At 37.9% G+C, this 19,210-nt stretch overlaps 1 protein-coding gene across 3 annotated transcripts in view; it reads right to left on the reverse strand.

Moving 5' to 3' along the window:
- Nucleotides 1-19,210, reverse strand: part of ncoa1 (nuclear receptor coactivator 1) — a 39,608-nt gene that overhangs the window by 4,966 nt on the left and 15,432 nt on the right. For 2 of the 3 annotated variants that reach the window (XM_052586707.1, XM_052586708.1), the window contains 16 exons: nt 10,196-10,302; nt 9,852-10,029; nt 9,266-9,445; nt 8,899-8,997; nt 7,697-7,837; nt 6,607-6,754; nt 5,553-6,528; nt 4,144-4,309; nt 3,873-4,055; nt 3,649-3,769; nt 2,761-2,932; nt 2,370-2,672; nt 2,035-2,133; nt 807-1,206; nt 517-691; nt 228-414 (listed from right to left, as the gene is read on the reverse strand). In XM_052586707.1, the coding sequence (XP_052442667.1) occupies nt 228-414; nt 517-691; nt 807-1,206; nt 2,035-2,133; nt 2,370-2,672; nt 2,761-2,932; nt 3,649-3,769; nt 3,873-4,055; nt 4,144-4,309; nt 5,553-6,528; nt 6,607-6,754; nt 7,697-7,837; nt 8,899-8,997; nt 9,266-9,445; nt 9,852-10,029; nt 10,196-10,302 (3,635 nt within the window). The remainder of the gene's footprint in view (nt 1-227; nt 415-516; nt 692-806; nt 1,207-2,034; nt 2,134-2,369; nt 2,673-2,760; nt 2,933-3,648; nt 3,770-3,872; nt 4,056-4,143; nt 4,310-5,552; nt 6,529-6,606; nt 6,755-7,696; nt 7,838-8,898; nt 8,998-9,265; nt 9,446-9,851; nt 10,030-10,195; nt 10,303-19,210) is intronic. The other variant, XM_052586709.1, reaches the window with a different exon arrangement.

Raw genomic sequence — 19,210 nt, forward strand, 5'->3', positions numbered from 1 at the left:
AATGTGTCATGGTCTCCAAATATTAAGCAGCTAACAGTTTCAATCATGGATGATAATAAGAAATGTTGTTGAGCACCAAATCAGCATATTAGAATTATATTAATATTAATATTTAATATTAATTACATATATATAATGTGTGTGTAAATATATTAGTGGTGTCAAAATTAGTAACCGTAACAGCCCTACTTTAAGATATCTCAATAAATAGCCAGTGACCATTTTACCTGATCGTTACACATTGAAGTGACGTTGCCAAGGTTATTGTTGCCCATGCCGACAGATGGTCCAATAGGAGGTAGTGTGCTCACCGCTCCTGACCCTCCAGCCATTGAGACGGTGATGCTCATGTTGTTATACACGCCTTGTTGCCCAAAGCTCTGAGAGACAGGCTGGCCTGCCTGGTTAAACAAACTAACACAAAACAAGAAGAAACAGTTTGAATGAAGATTAATACACATAAAAACAAATTGCATAGTTTTGTGACCTTTTGGTGACTAATATCAAACACCACACCTGTTGTTGCCCATGGCCCCTTGCTGCCAGTTCTTCATGTCAGGTGACGGATAACCAGGTGGAGGCTGCGCTTGCTGGAGCAGAGGATTCTGGGAGGTGGAGTTCTGCGGTGAAAGTAGGGGGCTGGTCGGACTAAGCTCAGGAGCAAAGGATGGATCTGCTTGCTGGATCATGCCTGTGAGAGACAAATTGTACATTGACTCTTTTAGGGATCGTGATAAAAGCATTAAAAGTTGTTATTAACATAACCCTGGTCATGATAAATCAAGTAGCTTACAAATGGGACATACCAGACCCCCCAAATTGCTGGAAAAGCCCCTGCTGAACAGGAGTGTTCACTGGCCCCCCAAACTGCCCTTGAATGCCTCCCATAATGCCTTGGTTTCCCATGCCCCCCCTGGCAGGCAGCTTGGGGTCCAGAGGTCCTACCATGGGGTTAAAATGGCTTGGGGAGGTAGGGGTGTTTCCAGGCACGACGTTGTAGCCTGGAGGAAAGCCGAACTGCTGCTGCTGCTGTGGTGGTGGCTGTTGCTGCTGGGTGCCCTTAGGAACTCGCTGAGCCCCCAGAGGTCCTGTGTTCATCCCCTGCCTCATCAGCATGACCTTCTGCTGCAGAAGCTGCCGCTGGCGGTGCTGGAAACTATAAAGCTCCCGTTGCCGCTGAGCCATCATCTGAGCGTTTAGTGGAGGCTGTGAGAGAGAAGACGGGGCTTTCAGTTTCATACAGAAAAACAAATCATGATTGTGAATGTAAAATTATCATTTGGAATTATAAGTTTCTGTCTGCATTATGAGTAGTTTTGCGATTTTGGGCTTCAAAGTTTTTCGTTCCACAGACTTCTGTATATATATAAACCTTTTTTGTTTCCTAAAGAAAGGCCCAAAATGTACACAGCTTACAAAAGAAACGTCACATAATTTAAAGAAGTTTAAAAACATTGGCCAAGCAGAAAAACGTATCAACCGATGTCGATATTTGCAAAATGCCAAATATCAGCCGATGTATCAGCCTTGGCAATACATCGGTCGAACTCTAATAGACATGCACACAAATGTATTTATAAATACTACCAGCTTATACACAATAATAAAAATAATACTGATTACTACTGACTTATTATATAAAAACTCAAATGTATAAACTATATATATATATATATATATATATATATATATATATATATATATATATATATATATATATATATATATATATATTTAATTATACTACTAATAGTAATTATAAATAATACTATTAATGACTGTCAGAATATTTATAAAAACTTAGCTTTAAAATAAATACATAAACAAATAAACATATATATAACAGCAATGGGTGTATTGTCAGCATATAAAAAAAAATATGAACCATACCAAAACTAATCAAATCAAAGTGAATTGTGGCTAAGATTCAAATCTGAGATAAACAATCCTAATCAAATCAAACCATTGTCAGAGCAAATGCTTACACCCCTATAAATGACATCCAGTAATTTTCTCGGAGCATGTGATGCTAACCTGAGAGGGCATCTGAGGCTGCTGCATGCCCTGACGCATCCCCATGGCAACATGCCCCCCTTGAGGGAACTGGCCCATGGCCGCAAGCCTGTTCTGGAGCTGATGGAGAGAGGAGATATATCACCACTAAACAAGTGCAACTAATCACACGTTCGCTCAGCAGCTGCACTCGACAAAAGAATAGGTTCGTTCCACAGCATGTTATTCGAAAAGGGTGAAATCAAAAGCATTCACTGGATCCGTTACACAGCACAAGAAAATCCAAAAAAAGGGGGATTGAGAAGTTTGGCGTTCACATTTATTATTACACAATGAAGTGAAAGCTGAAGCTCTACCTGCTGCGGGCCTTGCAAACGTTGTTGGAGCTGGAGTCTCAGCTGGTTGGGAGGTAGCCGCAGCTGGTTGGGCACACCAGGAGCTCGATTCATCCCGGGCCGGACCGCCATGCCCACGTTACCTGGAAACGCCATCCGTGGGGCCCCGAAACTCATGCCCTGTGCTGTGCCCATCTCAGCAGGAAATTGTGAGGGTGAGGTGGGGAACTGAGAGGGGTAACTGGGCAACTTGGGGTCCATGGGTACAGGTGTTGGAGGTTGAGACTGAGGGAAGTTCTGGGTGACAGGTTCAAGGCATCCACTCTGTAGGCGAGACAGTAAAGTGGTCAACATTCAGACACACTGTTCTTGCAAAAGGTATGAGAAGAATGTTTTTTCTAATAATACTAACCTGAACAATCTTGTCGATGCCCAACGCTCTGTCCAGCTCGGCCAACTCACTCTCGTCGGTGCGGCTCAAGAAAGTGACCAGCTGCTCCAGCAGGACCTTCTCGTCGTTACAGCCCTCGGGAGTGGTGGGCGGACACAACATCTTATCCAGCGGACACGGAACACACTGCCTACTTAGAGCAGAGAAGAAGAAAAAAACAACAGAGGTCATTTAGGATTCTGATTATGATGAGGAGAAAGGAACTTTGGGTAAGCGACTGGCAACTCTATGTTATGTCGCACAGCTTACTGATTTGGCAGGTAAGTAGAATTTGGGTGAAAGTGCACATCTGCTTCCTTGTGACTCAGATATATACACAGCAGTAATTGTTGACTGGAAATATAAATATTTCTATCTTTTCTTGAGAGATCAAACATTGGACCTGCTAATAGTTTATAAATTAACAGTTGCACACTGATATTAATCAGAGATAATTTAATTGAATGTTCTCAGCACATGTAAACACAAATGTAAACCTAAGACAAAAATAAAGATAAATAGAAATATTTAACAAAAACAAATTAATAAATACAATACAGGCACTTAAAACACAATCCCTGCTGAGCCTTTTTTTAATATCTGTTATAATTAAATTTTTAACTAAAATTCCACCACCCAAATTTTAAAGACATTTTGGGATTATTAGATAATTTGTGTAATTTTACATAGGTGATTTTAGTTGCTAGCAACAACAAAACTAGAGTATACAATACATGTAAAAAAAAAAAAAAAAAAAAAATGCAATAAAATATAAATAAATAGTTATTGTGATATTAATCAAATTGTTTGGTTCATTTCTGTAATCTGATTATGATCAAGAATTACTCTATGACATTCATAAACACTCACTCTTGAGGAGAGGACAGAGGGGCCTGTGTCTGGTTACCCAAGCTGCTATCGAAAGCCATTGGTTCAACCAGGGACAAGGGCTGGAACTGCTGAGACTCAGGAAGCTCCAGTTTGGCCAGTGCTGAAACAAATGAGACAAAGAAAATTGATAACAGTCTTCTCCCCTGCGTTTACCAATCAAACCATTTCTGTTTTCAAGCATGGTGACGCATTCAATCCTGCACCTGTGTTGGTGTTGAAAGAGTTGAGGCTTGTTGGATTGGCAAAGGGGCTGCTGCTCTCCTTGGGTGGCTGAAACGGGTCTGTCTGCCCAAGATCCGCCACCTGGACCTGACCCTGGTTTGGTGTGGAAGGGTCACAGAACTCAAAAGAGGACTGATTTGAGAGGTTTGATCCATCAGGGAATGCTACAGAGAGAGGTGAAGGAGGACAAAGGAGTTATTGAGGAGGACTGAAATATTAATTTTATTATTACTCCTTTGGGATGGGCATCACCTTGGCTTGATGTTCCTGGTGACTCTCTCTTCACATTCAACTCGATGGAAAGGTTGTCCTCAATGGGCTGGACAAGCACTGGCTCCTCTACTGCTTTACCCCCCACAGAGCTTCTCAAAGTGGGCAAGAGCTGGTTCAAAGTGTCCAGATCGGTACTGGGAAACTGCTACTTATGTAAACACACACAGCGGTGGAGTGGAAATGAGAGCAAAGGTCATCAACATCAAAAGGCACACCAGAGCACAAGAAAGACAAAGTCCACACGTGACTGCCTCAAATCAACATATGGGTTTGACAGATTAAGAAAACAGTAACAGAGTGAACACAGCGAGAGTAAGGCCTATCATTAATATTCATTAGGACACTGAAGGGGAGTTTGAAGCTGGAATTTATTTTCATGAAAGACTGAGAGACATTTCCTGTGACGTGAATGATGAGGTGTGGGCATGTCCAGTAACAAAGGTGAGAAGAGTTTGATGCAATGCAGCGACTTTTGGAAAGTTGAAAAAGATCAGTGTACTGTGAGCAATAACACTATTTAATATAGATTTTTGACCACATAAAGAAATATAAAACTATTGCATGGAAAAACAAATCTCATTTGTGCACTGCTATAATGGCAAGCTATATATTTATATTTAATGCTAATCAGTTTTTGTCTTCTGACAAAAAGTGAAATAAAGTTGAGTTTATATTTTTTTTGTCAAAATCAATCACTTATTCAGCTTTACTGAATAAAATGGCAATTAAAATCAAATCATTAAAACTGTATCAAGTGTTTTTAATATTACCTTAAAACATGTAGCAAGATTCAACAAAAACATCTGAAAACTGACCTCGTCGTTAAAGCCTGAGCCTTCTGAAATAGCATTATGATAAGTACACTATTGTAATATAAGAATGTGAATTCCTTATGCTTTCTTCAGCAATTTTTAATTAAAATTGTTCAAGCATTGTCATGATGTCCATTTTTTTTAATTATAACCTCATTCTCATTACCACTTGTGAAATAAAAAGAATCTTCATTAAATAGTCATTTTGGTGCCGAGATTAATTCTGAGAAAAAGTAAACAGTCAAAATAGACTTCCATCAGCCAAACATCCTATTTGTGGTCAGACTTTCAAAGGCTCAGGAGTGTAAACAATAGAACATTCAAAATTTGGGGTCAGTTGATTTAAAAGAAATAAATTATTTTCAGCAAAGATGTATTAAATTGATCAAAATATCATTTATAAAGTAAAAAGAAAAAAAAATTAAATAAATGCTGTCAAGGACATCAAAAACGTTAAAAGAATATTAAAAAAAGTAACGTACATAGAAATATTAAATATTACATGTACATATTTTTTCCCATAATGTATTTAGATTCATTCATTAAGTAGGAATAATGAAATAAAGATGTAAATACCGGGCTGGGCTTGTCACTGGATTGAGGCGAGCAAGGGACTGTAGAAACGGTGGTGGTGGGGGCAGCAGCAGCACAGGGCACATTCTCTCTGCTCCCTTTTTTCTCTGCCTTCACCTTGACTGTACTGAGGCTAAGGGCAGCCGGAGGAGGCAAGTCCTCCAGGTCCTTTTCATCCGTATCCAACAGGAAGCGTAGCAGCTGGTGGTCCTGGGGCTCCTTTCCATGTCCCCGTGCTACCAAGGCTGCATTAGGACTGGTCGGAGGCTCCTTCTTGATGTCAGGCTCCTTTCCCGCATCTGCAGGACTACTGTCCTGGAGCAGGCGGTGCAGAATCTTATGCCGCTCAGTCAGACTGCTGTGAGAAGCCGGACACTGGGCCATGGTCGCGGGACGGGGTTGGGAGTCGTGTTCGGGGGCACTGTCCAAGAGCTGGTTAAGTTTGGGGTTGCCCACCGCAGTGGCCTTAGGCTCATCAGCGGACGCTTCCGGCGGTTTGGCCGGAGGCTGACGTGCCGGGGAGCTGCTGGGGGTCGGAGTCTGTCTGGGGGGTAAGGGAGAGGGGAGAGAGAAACTGACACTGTCGCCGCAAGACTGCTGCCTGGTCAGTCCGCCAGCGGGCGAGTGGATGCCGGGCGCCGTGGGGGAAAAAGGATAGCCGGGCACACGTGGGCTGCTGGCCAGGCCCGGGCTGCCCCGAGGAGGTCGGGGCGACATGAATGAGGTAGGGGTGGCTGTGAGAGGGCTGCCAAGTGGAGAGGGGCTGCTGACCTGCTGGGAGGGCCCAACGCGGCTGGGCGTCAGGTAGCCTGGTGGAGTGGGTGTGGGGGGTCCAGGAGTGGCACAGGTGCCATTGCTGTTGTTGAGATGGAGGCTGAGGTCACTGGAGGGCTGCAGGGCAGGTGAGCAGGAAGGTGGGGCAGCAGGAGACGGAAGGCTGGGGGTAGTGTTTTCCTGAGAGCTAGCAGTGTTGTGTTCCCTAAAACAAACATTATATCCAAAAAACATATGTATTGTGTGATGTGCTCATATAAATGCAACAGAAATCATCAGCTACCTGTCTATAGTGTGAATGCCCATGATGAAGGGCTGTACGTCTGGGTTTGGGGGGCAGCAGAATTTGCAGCGCGTCTGCGCACTGAGGGAAGTCCCATCACTGAGTGTGAAATGGTACAGAGGACTGATGGCCGTGCCATGGGTCATCACTGTCAACGCACACAGAGCATAGAAATGTGTTTGTTTTAGTTACCACATTTACAAATATCAACTTAGAGACTCATTTGCTAACCAGAATTGCCTTTGGCTAACGATAATGGTCTTCTAAATTTAGGATAAATCCACATGTACCCTGCATTTTAACACTACCATTCAAAAGTTTGCTGTCAAAAATAAATACTTCAATTCAGCAAAATACAATTATTTGACATTTATTCTTGTAACAAAAAAACACATTTTTGTGACAATTTTTTTTGAAGAAGAACACTGAAAAAACAAAAACAAATCATAAAAAACATAAAAAAATGTTTTTATCAAAATATATAGCAGTACACCTGTTTAAGAAGAAATGTTTTTTTTTACATTGATAAGAAGAAATGTTTTTTTTAGCAGCAAATTAGAATTTCAGAATCATTTCTGAAAGATCATGTGACACTGAAGACTGGAGTAATGGCTGCTGAAAATTCTGATTTACCATCACAGGAATGCATAAAAATGATTAAAATATATATATAAAAAAATAGAAAAACTTTATTTTAAATTATATTAAATAATATTATGAACTGTAATGTATACATTTCTTTTAATAACCTTTCGAAGGAAGAAAATAACATGTTTGCTCTGTAAAACATAATAAATCTGTTTTTTTTTTCAGGGAAATAAAAATTGGGCTACTGGATCAATAACAATAATAAAACAATTGCACGGATTGATCAGTTATCAAAATAATTGTTGGTTGCAGCTATATTTTTGCAGCAGATTAGAACACCTTGAACGAGTGAATGAGGGTATGAATAAAAATGTGAGTGTATATCATCAAATAAATCCATAAATAGTCACTCTTTAGCTAAAGAAATGCAAGGTCAGATCATAACTGCTTTAAAATGTCAAGTACTACTCAAAATGGCTAGAACGGAGGTGAATGTGCTCACCCTCGTGAAGCAGCTTCTTGGCATGGGAGGGCTCATTGCCCTGAGGCTGGAAGAATGCGTAGATGCACTTCCTGACCAGGTCCTCCCAACCTGGTCGGCCTGTGGCCCTCAGAGCACTCGTCTCAATAGAGATGATTTTCCCTGTGCGAACACACACACACACACAAAGCAAACACCGGGAAAGATCATTAGATTCTGTAAACAGGACTTCAGGTTCAAGAGGAGGAAGCTTTAAAGTCACAGATTTAACAACAAACCATTTTGTGCTTCCTTCTGCAAGAACGGAAAAAGAACATAGTTTCAGGTTTATGCTTATCCTGCATGCTTATTCTTCTACTCCAGCTGACTTTTTCTGCCACTGCTGCTAAGGCTTTCAAGACTAGAGACACTACTTTGTTTCAGCAAAAATTCTGACTGATATAGTTTATTTAAATTTTTTATTACATTTGACATTTTTCTGTTTTATATTTAATTTTTTTATTATTTTACTCAAAAGTTTGAAATAAGTAAGTCTTTGAAAGAAGTTTCTTATGCTAACTAAGGCTGTAATTAAGTGATGAAAAATACAACAAAAGAGTAATATTGTGAAATATTACTTCAATTTAAAATAACTGTTATTTAAATTATAATGTCTTTACTATCACTTTTGATCAATTTAATAGGCCCTGGCTCAATAAAATTCTTAATTTCTTTATTATAATTAAACTAAGCAAGTTTTCTTTGAGGGAGAAAGTCATGTGTCTAATTAGACAGGAATTACAGAAACAATTTGTCAGCTCAATGCACCTGTCACTTTTTGATGTGACAAAGAAAAAAAAATAGAGTGTAATGAAATGGAATTAAATTACGGTGTCAGGAGATGCATTTTAAAAAGTGCTTATAATCAAAATCATTATCTCAAGAATAAGATGCTGAAAAAATATTTAAAAAAAAATATATTTACTGCAATTAAGGCAATACAATTAAGAATACATTCTGTGTGAACACTTGTGTCCGTCTTTGTTATAGTAACTACAGATTTCGGCTACAGCTATTTCAGCCACGGTTTTCTACTTTGCAATATTTGTTCTATTTTTACTTCAATGTTTCTGTCTTTGGTTTAGCCTATGACAATAACACTGCATGAGCTCCTACATGATGATAATGTGCCCAGAGTCCTCCAGCTGAGACTAAGTAAGTATGTGTATATGATGAAGCACTACCTGTAGGGTCCTGCTTGGTGATGAAGGACTCTGTACTGACAGGGATCTGAGGTGGACGGGGCATTCGGCATGCTATACAGATTAAACAGCTCTGCAGGTCTGTGGACAACAGAGACATAACTGTTTAAGGTGCAACATGCAACACATACCGAACATTTTTTCATAAATCTGAACAGAACATGATTAAATATAAATCAGTTAGAAAAATGCAATATAGAAGAATTATTATTAGTGAACCCCGAAAAAAAAAAGGATTTCACATTTGAACACTAGCGTGTCAATGACAGCTTCACCAGACTCCTTGCACTAAGCTAAATATTTATATGGGTATGATTTTATGAGTGTGTGTGTGTGTGTGTGGTCTCACCCTCGCCCTCCTCCTGCACCGTCCTGGGCTGAGAGACTGTGAAGCACTGCATGAGCTCATACTGCTGACGGGCCTCCTGGTTCTCTGCGTCCACCTCGTCTGGAGGCCTTTTCAGCAACCTGCAGTTAAACGTGTGGCTGTTCCTTCGGCCTTGCTCCTGAGGCCATGGCACACCGTTTACTGCAAACATACACAGATGTGAGAGGTTGACCTCTAACCTTTGTGCTAGTATTTACAGTGAATGATTAACATAGAACCCTACCTGCCTTTTGTTTTTAAACCATTTTTTTTTCTACAACTAACACACAAAAAAACAGCTTGCTTCTACCATATCTCGGTTGGTTATAAAATACAAATATACATAAATATGTAAACAATTTTAGTTACTCATTTAATAGCTCTGCCCACAAAGAAATTTCATTGGTCCAAATTCCTACTCGCCAAAGCTTTACATTAATCATCAAATATCTTCTGAGTAGCTGTAAATATGTCATGTTGCATCGCGTCTGGTTAGGTGTAAAATTTTCAGTTAAATCTTTATCTGCTGTTTTGCTGTTACTGTGGCCCTTCTCTCTGAGAGACTCACCAAGGCTCTTTGGTAGCAGGTTGCGCACAAACTCGTTGTGATCACCCACATGAAGAATGCTGTAGACGCTGGAGGTCATCAGCTCTTCCTGGGTATAACCCAGATAACCGGTGACGTTCTCAGACACAAACACAACGCGCCCCTCGCGGTTCACGACGAAAAAGAAGCCATCCAGGGCCTTGTAGAACAGACAGAGAACAGAGATGGAAGACTAAAATAAGATTTTGTCATTCCCAACCATAACAACCGAGCTAGGCTCAGATGAGGAGAGAATGAAAATGTTGGTCATACAATTTCAATATCAGTCTTTTCTACAGAAAAAGAGTTTAAAAAGTCTAACATACCTCCAAGAGAAGTGGCCCAAGGGCTTCCTTCTCCACCATGCCCTGACTGCTGGACGATATGTCACTCTTTTGCACCTCATCATCTGGAGACATCAGAGCTGCTTTTTCTATGGACATGCAAAGAACATTATGCTTACATTTCTGGTAAGTAACACCAAATGTGTCTAAATTTCAGTGCATGAATATAAACTATGGAGTCAGTAAACAAAACACAATATTAATAAAAAAAATTATTAAATTATTTTTTAATTAATAATTTAATTATAATAAAGTATGCATAAATGTGACAGTCCAGATATTTATAATGTTATAAAATATTTCTAAGTCAAATAAACGCTGTTCGTTTAAACTTACAGTTCATAGCGTTTCATAAAAATCGGTGCATTGATCGTAGTAAGAAATGTTTCTTGAGCACTAAATCAGCAGATTTTAATGATTTCTGAATGATCATGTGATACTGAAGACTGGAGTAAGACTGCAAAAAAAATTCAGCTTTGCCAACACAAGGAAAATGATATAATATATTCAAAAATAATACACTTGTTAAAATTGCTATAATATTTCACAATATTACTTTTTTTACTGTATTTTTGATCAAATATGTGCAGCCTTGAGCATGACACTTCTTTCAAAAGCATAAAAATAAATCTTACCAACCCCAGATATTTGCACGCTAGCATTAACACAGTGAAACACATTCAAAGTTTTGTTTAGTTTTTTTTGCCACAAGTTTGGGTTCCTGGTTAATATAATCCACACCTTCCAAACCAATCGTACACATCCCTACCCATAAGAGCTTTCTAGTGTGGCCTCATACAAACACACAAAAAAACGTGCATAATTTCACTATTGTCCTCCTTCCTCTCTTGGACTGGGTGGATGAAAGCTACGCAGCGGAAGCCTCTCTTAGACTAATGTGAGTAAAGTGGTACTTTTGGACAGGAGCCAGCCGAAGTAAGTGCGAAGAGCACTCTTGAAAAAAGCTTGAGACTGAAGAGTCACAATTCAGTAATTCCCGTCCCAGTTCGACTCAAAGGGCTGATATAAAGTGTCAATGATTATTCTGTGGCCAAACTACTTAACCTTTTTTTCTCCTCTCGAGATCAAAGCTTCTGAAGGACCTCATGAGAACACCGCTCAGTCCAGCAGCTGGAGAGAAGAGCGGACGAGACTGTTTGTTTTGGGCTGCATTTTAAGTGAAGACTTCTTGAAGAAAAGGCTAAATTTAGATCAGAGCTCGAGCGCTTTATTTACACACATAATAGCAATGTAGCTCTCACCGAGGAACTTCTGCAGAGCGCTCAACTCGGCGGCGACATCTGTCTTGTTAGCTGCGTTCTGAACTCTGGAACACGAAAGTTTAAAATGAGGTCAGTCTGGTGGGAGGGGATAGGAGTTTTAGGGGTTTTACAGAAACGTTGCTTGGCCAATATGTTGTGAGGAACGGGAATGACAGACTAAACTTAAAATGTCCACACAGCTATTTATTTTCTATTTTGCATAGCAGTCAATCGTTGTGGATATTTTGATGGCTGATGCCGATATCTTACAGTGTGATCATACAGATTCATGGCTGGGAGAAGGCTTTTACAGTATATCAAACATATTTCTAATAAATAAATTAGCCTAATTAAAATAAAAATCAATTAAGTAAAATAAAATTATCAAAATAATTTATAATGAATTATTTTCTATAAATATTCTCAGCACTGGTGGAAAAAGTAATTTTTTTTAACACTTAGCGGCATAACAGAAAACCTTTTCAGCCAATCAGCAGTGTCGATTTATATTGGTCAGCAACTAATTTTGAACTTGGTGTAAATGCCAGAATAAATAACAAATAAGATTAATACACAGGACATTTGCAAATATATTCATTCTGTTTTAAATAATTTATTGGTCATGCACATCAATTGAAGGAGTACTGCAACTTTGGGCCCTGGAAGTTAAGTCAAGTCACCTTTATTGATATACATTAGCATTATGCAATACAGTGTCAAAGCAGCTTTACAGTATTAAACAGAAAATAGTACTGATAATGCAAGAGGACAATAGTAAACACTCAATTTACCAGTTAAAGTCAGTTCATCATCGATTCAGTGATGTCATCGTCATTCCCCAACTAAGCAATCCAAAGGGGACAGTGGCACTGATAGAAGGCAGCTTCATGGATCATGACATATACTACGCAGTTTTGATTTCTGGTTTGAAAACTGAACTTTGCAACATGAAGTTCAGTTTTGAACAGTTTTGAACTGAGGGCTGAAATTAGTCAACATGTATTTAAGTGAAGACAGTGGGAGAATCTGTGGACAACAAGAGAGAAAAGGAACCAAGTCTACATCCTCACGATTAGCCCTAAACAAATTAATACAAATGGGAGTCCGAGTCAATCCCACAATTAGCCTCCCTGGCAATCGATCACAACTTTCTGACACCACTCCCACTTGAAACACAGCCAGCTGCCATGGCAGCAGCGCTAATGTGGCAGTGGTGCAGCAGGCGATACCTGATCTCATAACAGAAGGCTCTCGATCTGCGTGATGTAAGGGCTTTATGTGTTTGGTGTGTCACACATACACAGACAGCTGGCCTATAGACACAGTACTGCCAAAAATCTCCTACTCTTTTTTTTTAAAGGGAAAACAGATGAATCAAAAAAAAAAGAATTCATAATTAATTTATTAATGCTGTTTGCCAAGGCATGAATCACCATTACTATTGCTCATACTTAGAGTTACGGTTTTGTTCAAATCCCTAACCATAAGAATGAAACTGTCATAACTCATCCCACACTGTTTGTAATACCAACATGTACAATCAGGGCTCCAGATTGTGACCATTTTTTTCTGCCGGTGCGACTAATTTTTGTGAGAAGGTAAACAAACACTTATGTAAAATAAAATAAATACATAAAATCACAATTATAACCAGTATACAGCAGCAGAGGAGCACTTATTGGCTTAGAAGTCATTAATTTGTACCTTTTCTCTATATTTTGAAATTATAAAATCATTATTATAAAATATCAAATCATCAAGAAATCAGATTTTGTCAGAATTTTACACTTTCACAAACTTCAATTAACTACTAAATCACACAATCACTGAAGTTGGTCAGTTCCATATGCTAGAAAAATAATGGTACATTTAATAAGAATGGAAGACAAATTTTCTGTATAGTAAAGTAGATTTTACACCTGTTACTTACTGTTGTTAACAAAAGTACATTTTATATGCATCTTAACTCAAGCTTAGTGCTTTACTGTCAAATCTGTATAAACAATAAACAAAAGAAAAATAAACCAGAAACGAACATGAAAGTATTAGTAACTGCACTTATTAATGCAAAACAAAACAATTAATTAAATTAATTTTATGATTAAATTACCTACATTATCTTTATTTTGAATCGCTTGCTGAGGAGAGGGGTGCTACTGATTGTTTTGAGCGATCAGAATTTCCACATGGTTAACAATAAACCACAAATTGAAAAAACCCATATGCTTTAAGAGAAAGCATTTTTTGTAGGGCTAGGATTTGACACAAATTTCATGATTAGATTTGATTCTGACTCGCAAGCTGTTTATGGTCACCAAATAAGATTTTTTTCTGAGGTAAATGTTACGTTACACAACAAATATGTATATATAAATATATAGTAGGGCTGTGCCGATAAGACGATATTATCATGTCTAGATGATAGTCAGAGACATCGCCTGTGGCTGATGCCTTTGCCGTCAGTTATTATTATTATAAGGCTAGTAATACTATCTACTTAATATTAGGGCTTATTTGTTGCATTATATTTCTTTTTCCACATTTTTTCAGTATTGCACATTATAACCAATAACACACGATTATGCTGAGCTTATGAATACAATGGCCAATCAGTTTCGTTTTTCGGGACGCGCTGACTGAATTCTGACAAAATTCAAATTCTCTCATCAAAAACAACAAAGTGCAAATGTACACGTGAAGTATAAAACATTTATTCATCATACAGTATAGATTCACTGATTTTAATGGGTGTTTTTAAAGAACAAAAACTTGCGCTAGACTGAGTTTGTGAAGATGTTTTTTGGTAATGTTATGTTCTTTGCTCATTTTCTGTAGCGGAGGAAATGTAAACGTTATAATTAGTAACTTAAGATGTTTCTATTAATATGTTATGATAAATACAAATTCAGTCATTTTAATAACATTAGACTGCTTTTAGCCTTACGCTGGAGTTGGTTCACTTTGTCAATAAATAATTAAATAAATTAGCATGATAATATTGTGTATTGGCGATATCACAGGCTGGCGATAGGGCGGTATGAAAACTGAGTATATTGCCCAATACTAATGTATAGTCTACAAGCTGTTTTATTGACAACCTTCTGTGGTTGAAACACTGATTGAGTGATTGCATGAGACAGGATACAGATTACGATAAGTTGTACTCTTTCTTTTAACATACCTTCAGATGTTTATTTCATGTATTAAAGGTATTAAAGCAAAGAAAATGATTGCCACTTCTATTGATATGAGGTGCTACAGCGATTGTTCCCTCCACACAGCACCAAAATCACATTTATTGTTTGAATACTGTCATAAAATCAAGAATTTGAAATCTGATACTTCAAAAGTAACAAAGCACAAAGCTTATTGTGACTTATTGAATGGGAGATGTGCTAAAATGTTCCATTCATTAACTGAAAACAGGTCAGACTAATCTGTTCTTGGGATTTAATAAATCAATTCAGTTTTGTTAATAATGAGAATCAATTAAAATCCAGAAATCAACATTTTTTAACCCACCCTAATATTGTGCTGCAAATAAAATTGAGTGGAAAAGTTTTATTCTAAACCATATTACAACCACCAATCAAGGTTCTGCATCATAAAAAAACCTACAAATAAAAATGAATAATAGATTTTATTTTCACAATTGTGATGCATCAAGAATCATTCTAAAATCAGACTGTGATTTACTCAATTGAAAAAAATTTAATTGTGAGGTGTGTAAAGATTCTCCTCCTATTAAATACATCCTGTCACTTTACATAAGTGGCAAAGTGAACAAATTACTATCATTATACACAGTCCTCAAAAGGAGCGGAATAATAACTCAAGCAATTTCACCCAGGCACTGAACTTCACAGCGAGCAAACAAAGCTAACGGCTGCCAGTTTTCATGACCTTTGGCATGTGAATTGTGCTCTGACTTCATTTCTCAGGTTTCAAATTTAATTGAATTTAGATTTTTTTTTCAAGTACATTTTCTGAGGGGCTGGAATGTTAATTAAGTGCGCTGTTCTGTATGAGAGCATGAATAAAATGTGGAAAATGTCTTTGATGTACCCATCTTCCAACTGAAAGTGACATTTAGTCCTAACGTCCTCGTTCATATCATCCGGCAAACACATCGACAACCTTTTTCATATTCATAAACAAACCGGATTGATGCGCAGGAGCCTTTAAAATGTTTAAATTGCAAATGCTTCCATGACAGATCAGACAGATTTACTGCTGTACTTCTGAATTTGAGCAGATATGCTTGATGATCAAAATTAAAGATGGACGGCTTAGTTAAAATTTTGATAATTATGTTATGGTGACAGAATAAATCATGATTACAGTTATTTTTTACTGTAAATTCAATAGAAAAAATGGCTCCAAAGACACATCCTGCTCTTTTTTTCACATTATTCAATTTTTGAAAATCTCTTATACATCTACTACAGTATAAATGGACACACTTCTACCAATGCACAGTATTATGTCTCATACTGCCAAGCCCTAAAAGTGTCGTAAGAGGCCCTTCAGGTGACAGTCCAGGTAAACACGTTGGTACACATCTATAAGTTTAAGCTCATGAGGTGAAAGTGTGTTTTTGTCTGACATGATTAACACCACCCTGAAGCAGGGATATTAGAGGTGGGGCGGCAAGTTCCCGTTTCTCCTTTCTCACAGGGAGAGAGGGGAAGCTGAGGTCTACGAGAGGCCCTCTCTTGCACAAGGTCAGGGGGCAGGTTAACGTCGCCATTGGCTGCTCTCTCGCACGCCCCTGTGGCCCCCCTTTCCTTAGGCTCCGAATGAAAACAGAGAGGGGCCAGTGCTCTAGGTGACAAACTGTAGAACGAGAGCAAGCAAATGAGTAAGATAACCCCTGTGTTGGCAGAGCGTGTACACAACCACCCTATAATGATCAAAATCCACTCAGTGTTTTTTGTTTATCTACTAAAATCTTTACACCTTTCTCAAATCAAGGTGTTTTCAGATGCTTGTCTGTGTGACGTCACACTTAAAACCTATAAAAGTCAGATTTTCATGATATGTTTAGTATATTAATTCTACTACTTTAGAGTTGTAAAATTACAGTACTTAGGCCTCATCCACACAGAGACGCATTTAGCTGTATGGTATACACAAACATTTTGTATCATTTTGGAAGAGTGAAACCAATATTTTTTGAAACCCGGGTCCCAGAGTGGATAAATACAAAAACGCTGCCCTTGCATTTTCATGTGGACAGCGAATCCGTATATTTTCTGAAACGATGATGTCATCAGCCCACGTCTCGCCCCTAGTCAGACACCGCTAAGTCATGTAACGAAAACATGAACAAACACTGAACGATTGTCTTTTTATTAACTAACATAAACAAAGATTTATAAATGTATTGTTCCATGTTGGTTTGCATAACATGCACAAGGTTTATGCGCATAGTCCCAGTCTTCATCTCTGTTTTTAGTGCATCTCTGTGGCAGAATTACAGCGCCAAATACTGGTCTGGCATGTATACTACATCATTTGGTGTCGATTTTGTGGTTTCGTGTAGACGCAGATATTTCTTTAAAAAAAAAAATTATTGGATAGGGAAAGCTCTGGCTTAATGTGGACATAGCCATCATTTCTTTGAAGACTTGAAGACTTAAACCCTCAAGTGTTGGTGGTAAATCTCTGACTACAGGTTTACAAATGCTTCTCATTACAAATCTACCTGAAATGTGTGAAAGCATAACATGCTGTAATTATCGGTCCACAAAAATGTTGGAAATTATGCAAACGTGAAAATAAAGTATAACTGGTTCACACAGTGTTTAATAATGCGGATCACCCAGCCCTAGCACATGCAGTCACACATAATAATAGAGACTACTGACACTTCCTGCTTAAGCTATACATTCTCCTGTTCTTACATATGTTTCACAATTTAACCCATTTCCCACTGCTTTGTTAAAATAGCTAAGAATAATAATACTGTATTTCCTCCTGCAGCGCATGCAGATGTGCCAGATATAACTTCAGCAACTATTTGTCAAGTGCCATTTTAAAGGATTATGGTGTATACATTACAGTCCTGCAAAGAAACTATAGACAGCTTAAAATGTTTGTGCTAGCCAGTGCCTGCCCATCTAATATGCAGATCCTACAGCATTCTGACACTGATGAATTTTTAGATCTTCGGATAAACATCCTCTCGTTGCCGGTTTGCATAAGTGTATTCACTATTCCAGGGGCTCCTTAGTTTGCCATGCCAACAGAACCCTTTTCTAGGCCTGCAAATCATGAGATGACATGTTTACCGCTGTCAAAATTAAGAATGACCGAGATTTGAATTACTTTTAAATGTGAGATAACAGGGGTGATTTGGAGCTAGCCGACATGCTTTGTTCACACTTCAATTTACTTTCGAGTTCTCAAGCTTCCTCTCTCAAGCTTCCTCTCATTTCGAAATAACAGCGACAACAACAGCAAACCAAGTCAGCTGCTGAAGCAAATCTAAATACCAGTGAGTTTCATGCCAATGAAATTAATACTACACTGGTTTAGCTTTAAGGTCAACCAGAAATAATCTCCTAACAAATAAAACGATCGATGATAAGGAAAGGAGCTGGGTTCCCAAGGACTTTACTCAATTCAAGGTCTGACTGGTTGGCCTTAAAAAATATTTAACCATTGAGAAGAAACTGAAGTCTACTGACAGCAAGACTGGTCCAAGCATAGCCTACTATTCCAAGACAACAGAAATTTATGAAATCAACTGAATGATATCAAAGTGATTCAAGAAAATCTGAATAAAACAGATGGTCTGTCTTTCATTTAGCCTTTGTGCCCACTGCATGCTATATGGCATTGCTAAACTCACAATGCCAAAAATAATTATATATGTACCAAGTGAACTCAACATAATCTTAAGTAACCAGTCTTATAAAAGCCAAAATACTTCACTGCAGATCGGTCTTTAAACATAACACAGACATCTAGTTTTGATAAGAGCTAACATCTAATGATCAGCCAACACTGGGCTGGTCATATATCCAAAACGTCTGGTTTAAAGGAATACTTATGCCAAAAAACGGCCATCACTGATTCATGCTTATGTCACTGTAAACCCGTAATATTTTCTTTCATCTGCGAGTGATACAAATGAACCATACAAGAAGTTCATAAGGCACAGACAACATTTCTATTAACAGTATTATTATTATGCAATTGTATTCTATACTACATATACACAATTATATATATATAAACAATATTCTACATTCTATTCTATCTATCTACGTTCTATTTCACACTACTATAGAATAATACACTACTATTTATGTTTCTGAGAAATGTCACTTATACTCACTAAAGCTGAATTTATAGTACAGTAAAACACTGAAAATTTTTACAATTGTAAAATTTTTGCAGTTTAAAATAACTATCTTCTATTTTAAATTTATTTTCAATCATAATTTCCTCAAGCCATTTCTCCAGTCTTTAGTGTCAAATGATCCTCCAGAAATCACTCTAATTAGCGGATTTCTTATTATCAGAGTTGTAAATGGCTGTGCTGCTTAATATTTTTTTGTAAACCATGAAACATTTTATTCAGGATTTTTCTGATGAATATAAAGTTAAAAACCATTTATTTGAAATATAAATCTTTTGTATCATTATAAATGTCACTTTTAATCAATTTAAAGAATCCTTGCAAAATACTACCATTTCAAAAAATCTAAACAAATTTTACATTTTA

Source organism: Carassius gibelio, chromosome B20 (genome assembly GCF_023724105.1).
Source record: "Carassius gibelio isolate Cgi1373 ecotype wild population from Czech Republic chromosome B20, carGib1.2-hapl.c, whole genome shotgun sequence".
Taxonomy (NCBI): Eukaryota; Metazoa; Chordata; class Actinopteri; order Cypriniformes; family Cyprinidae; genus Carassius; species Carassius gibelio.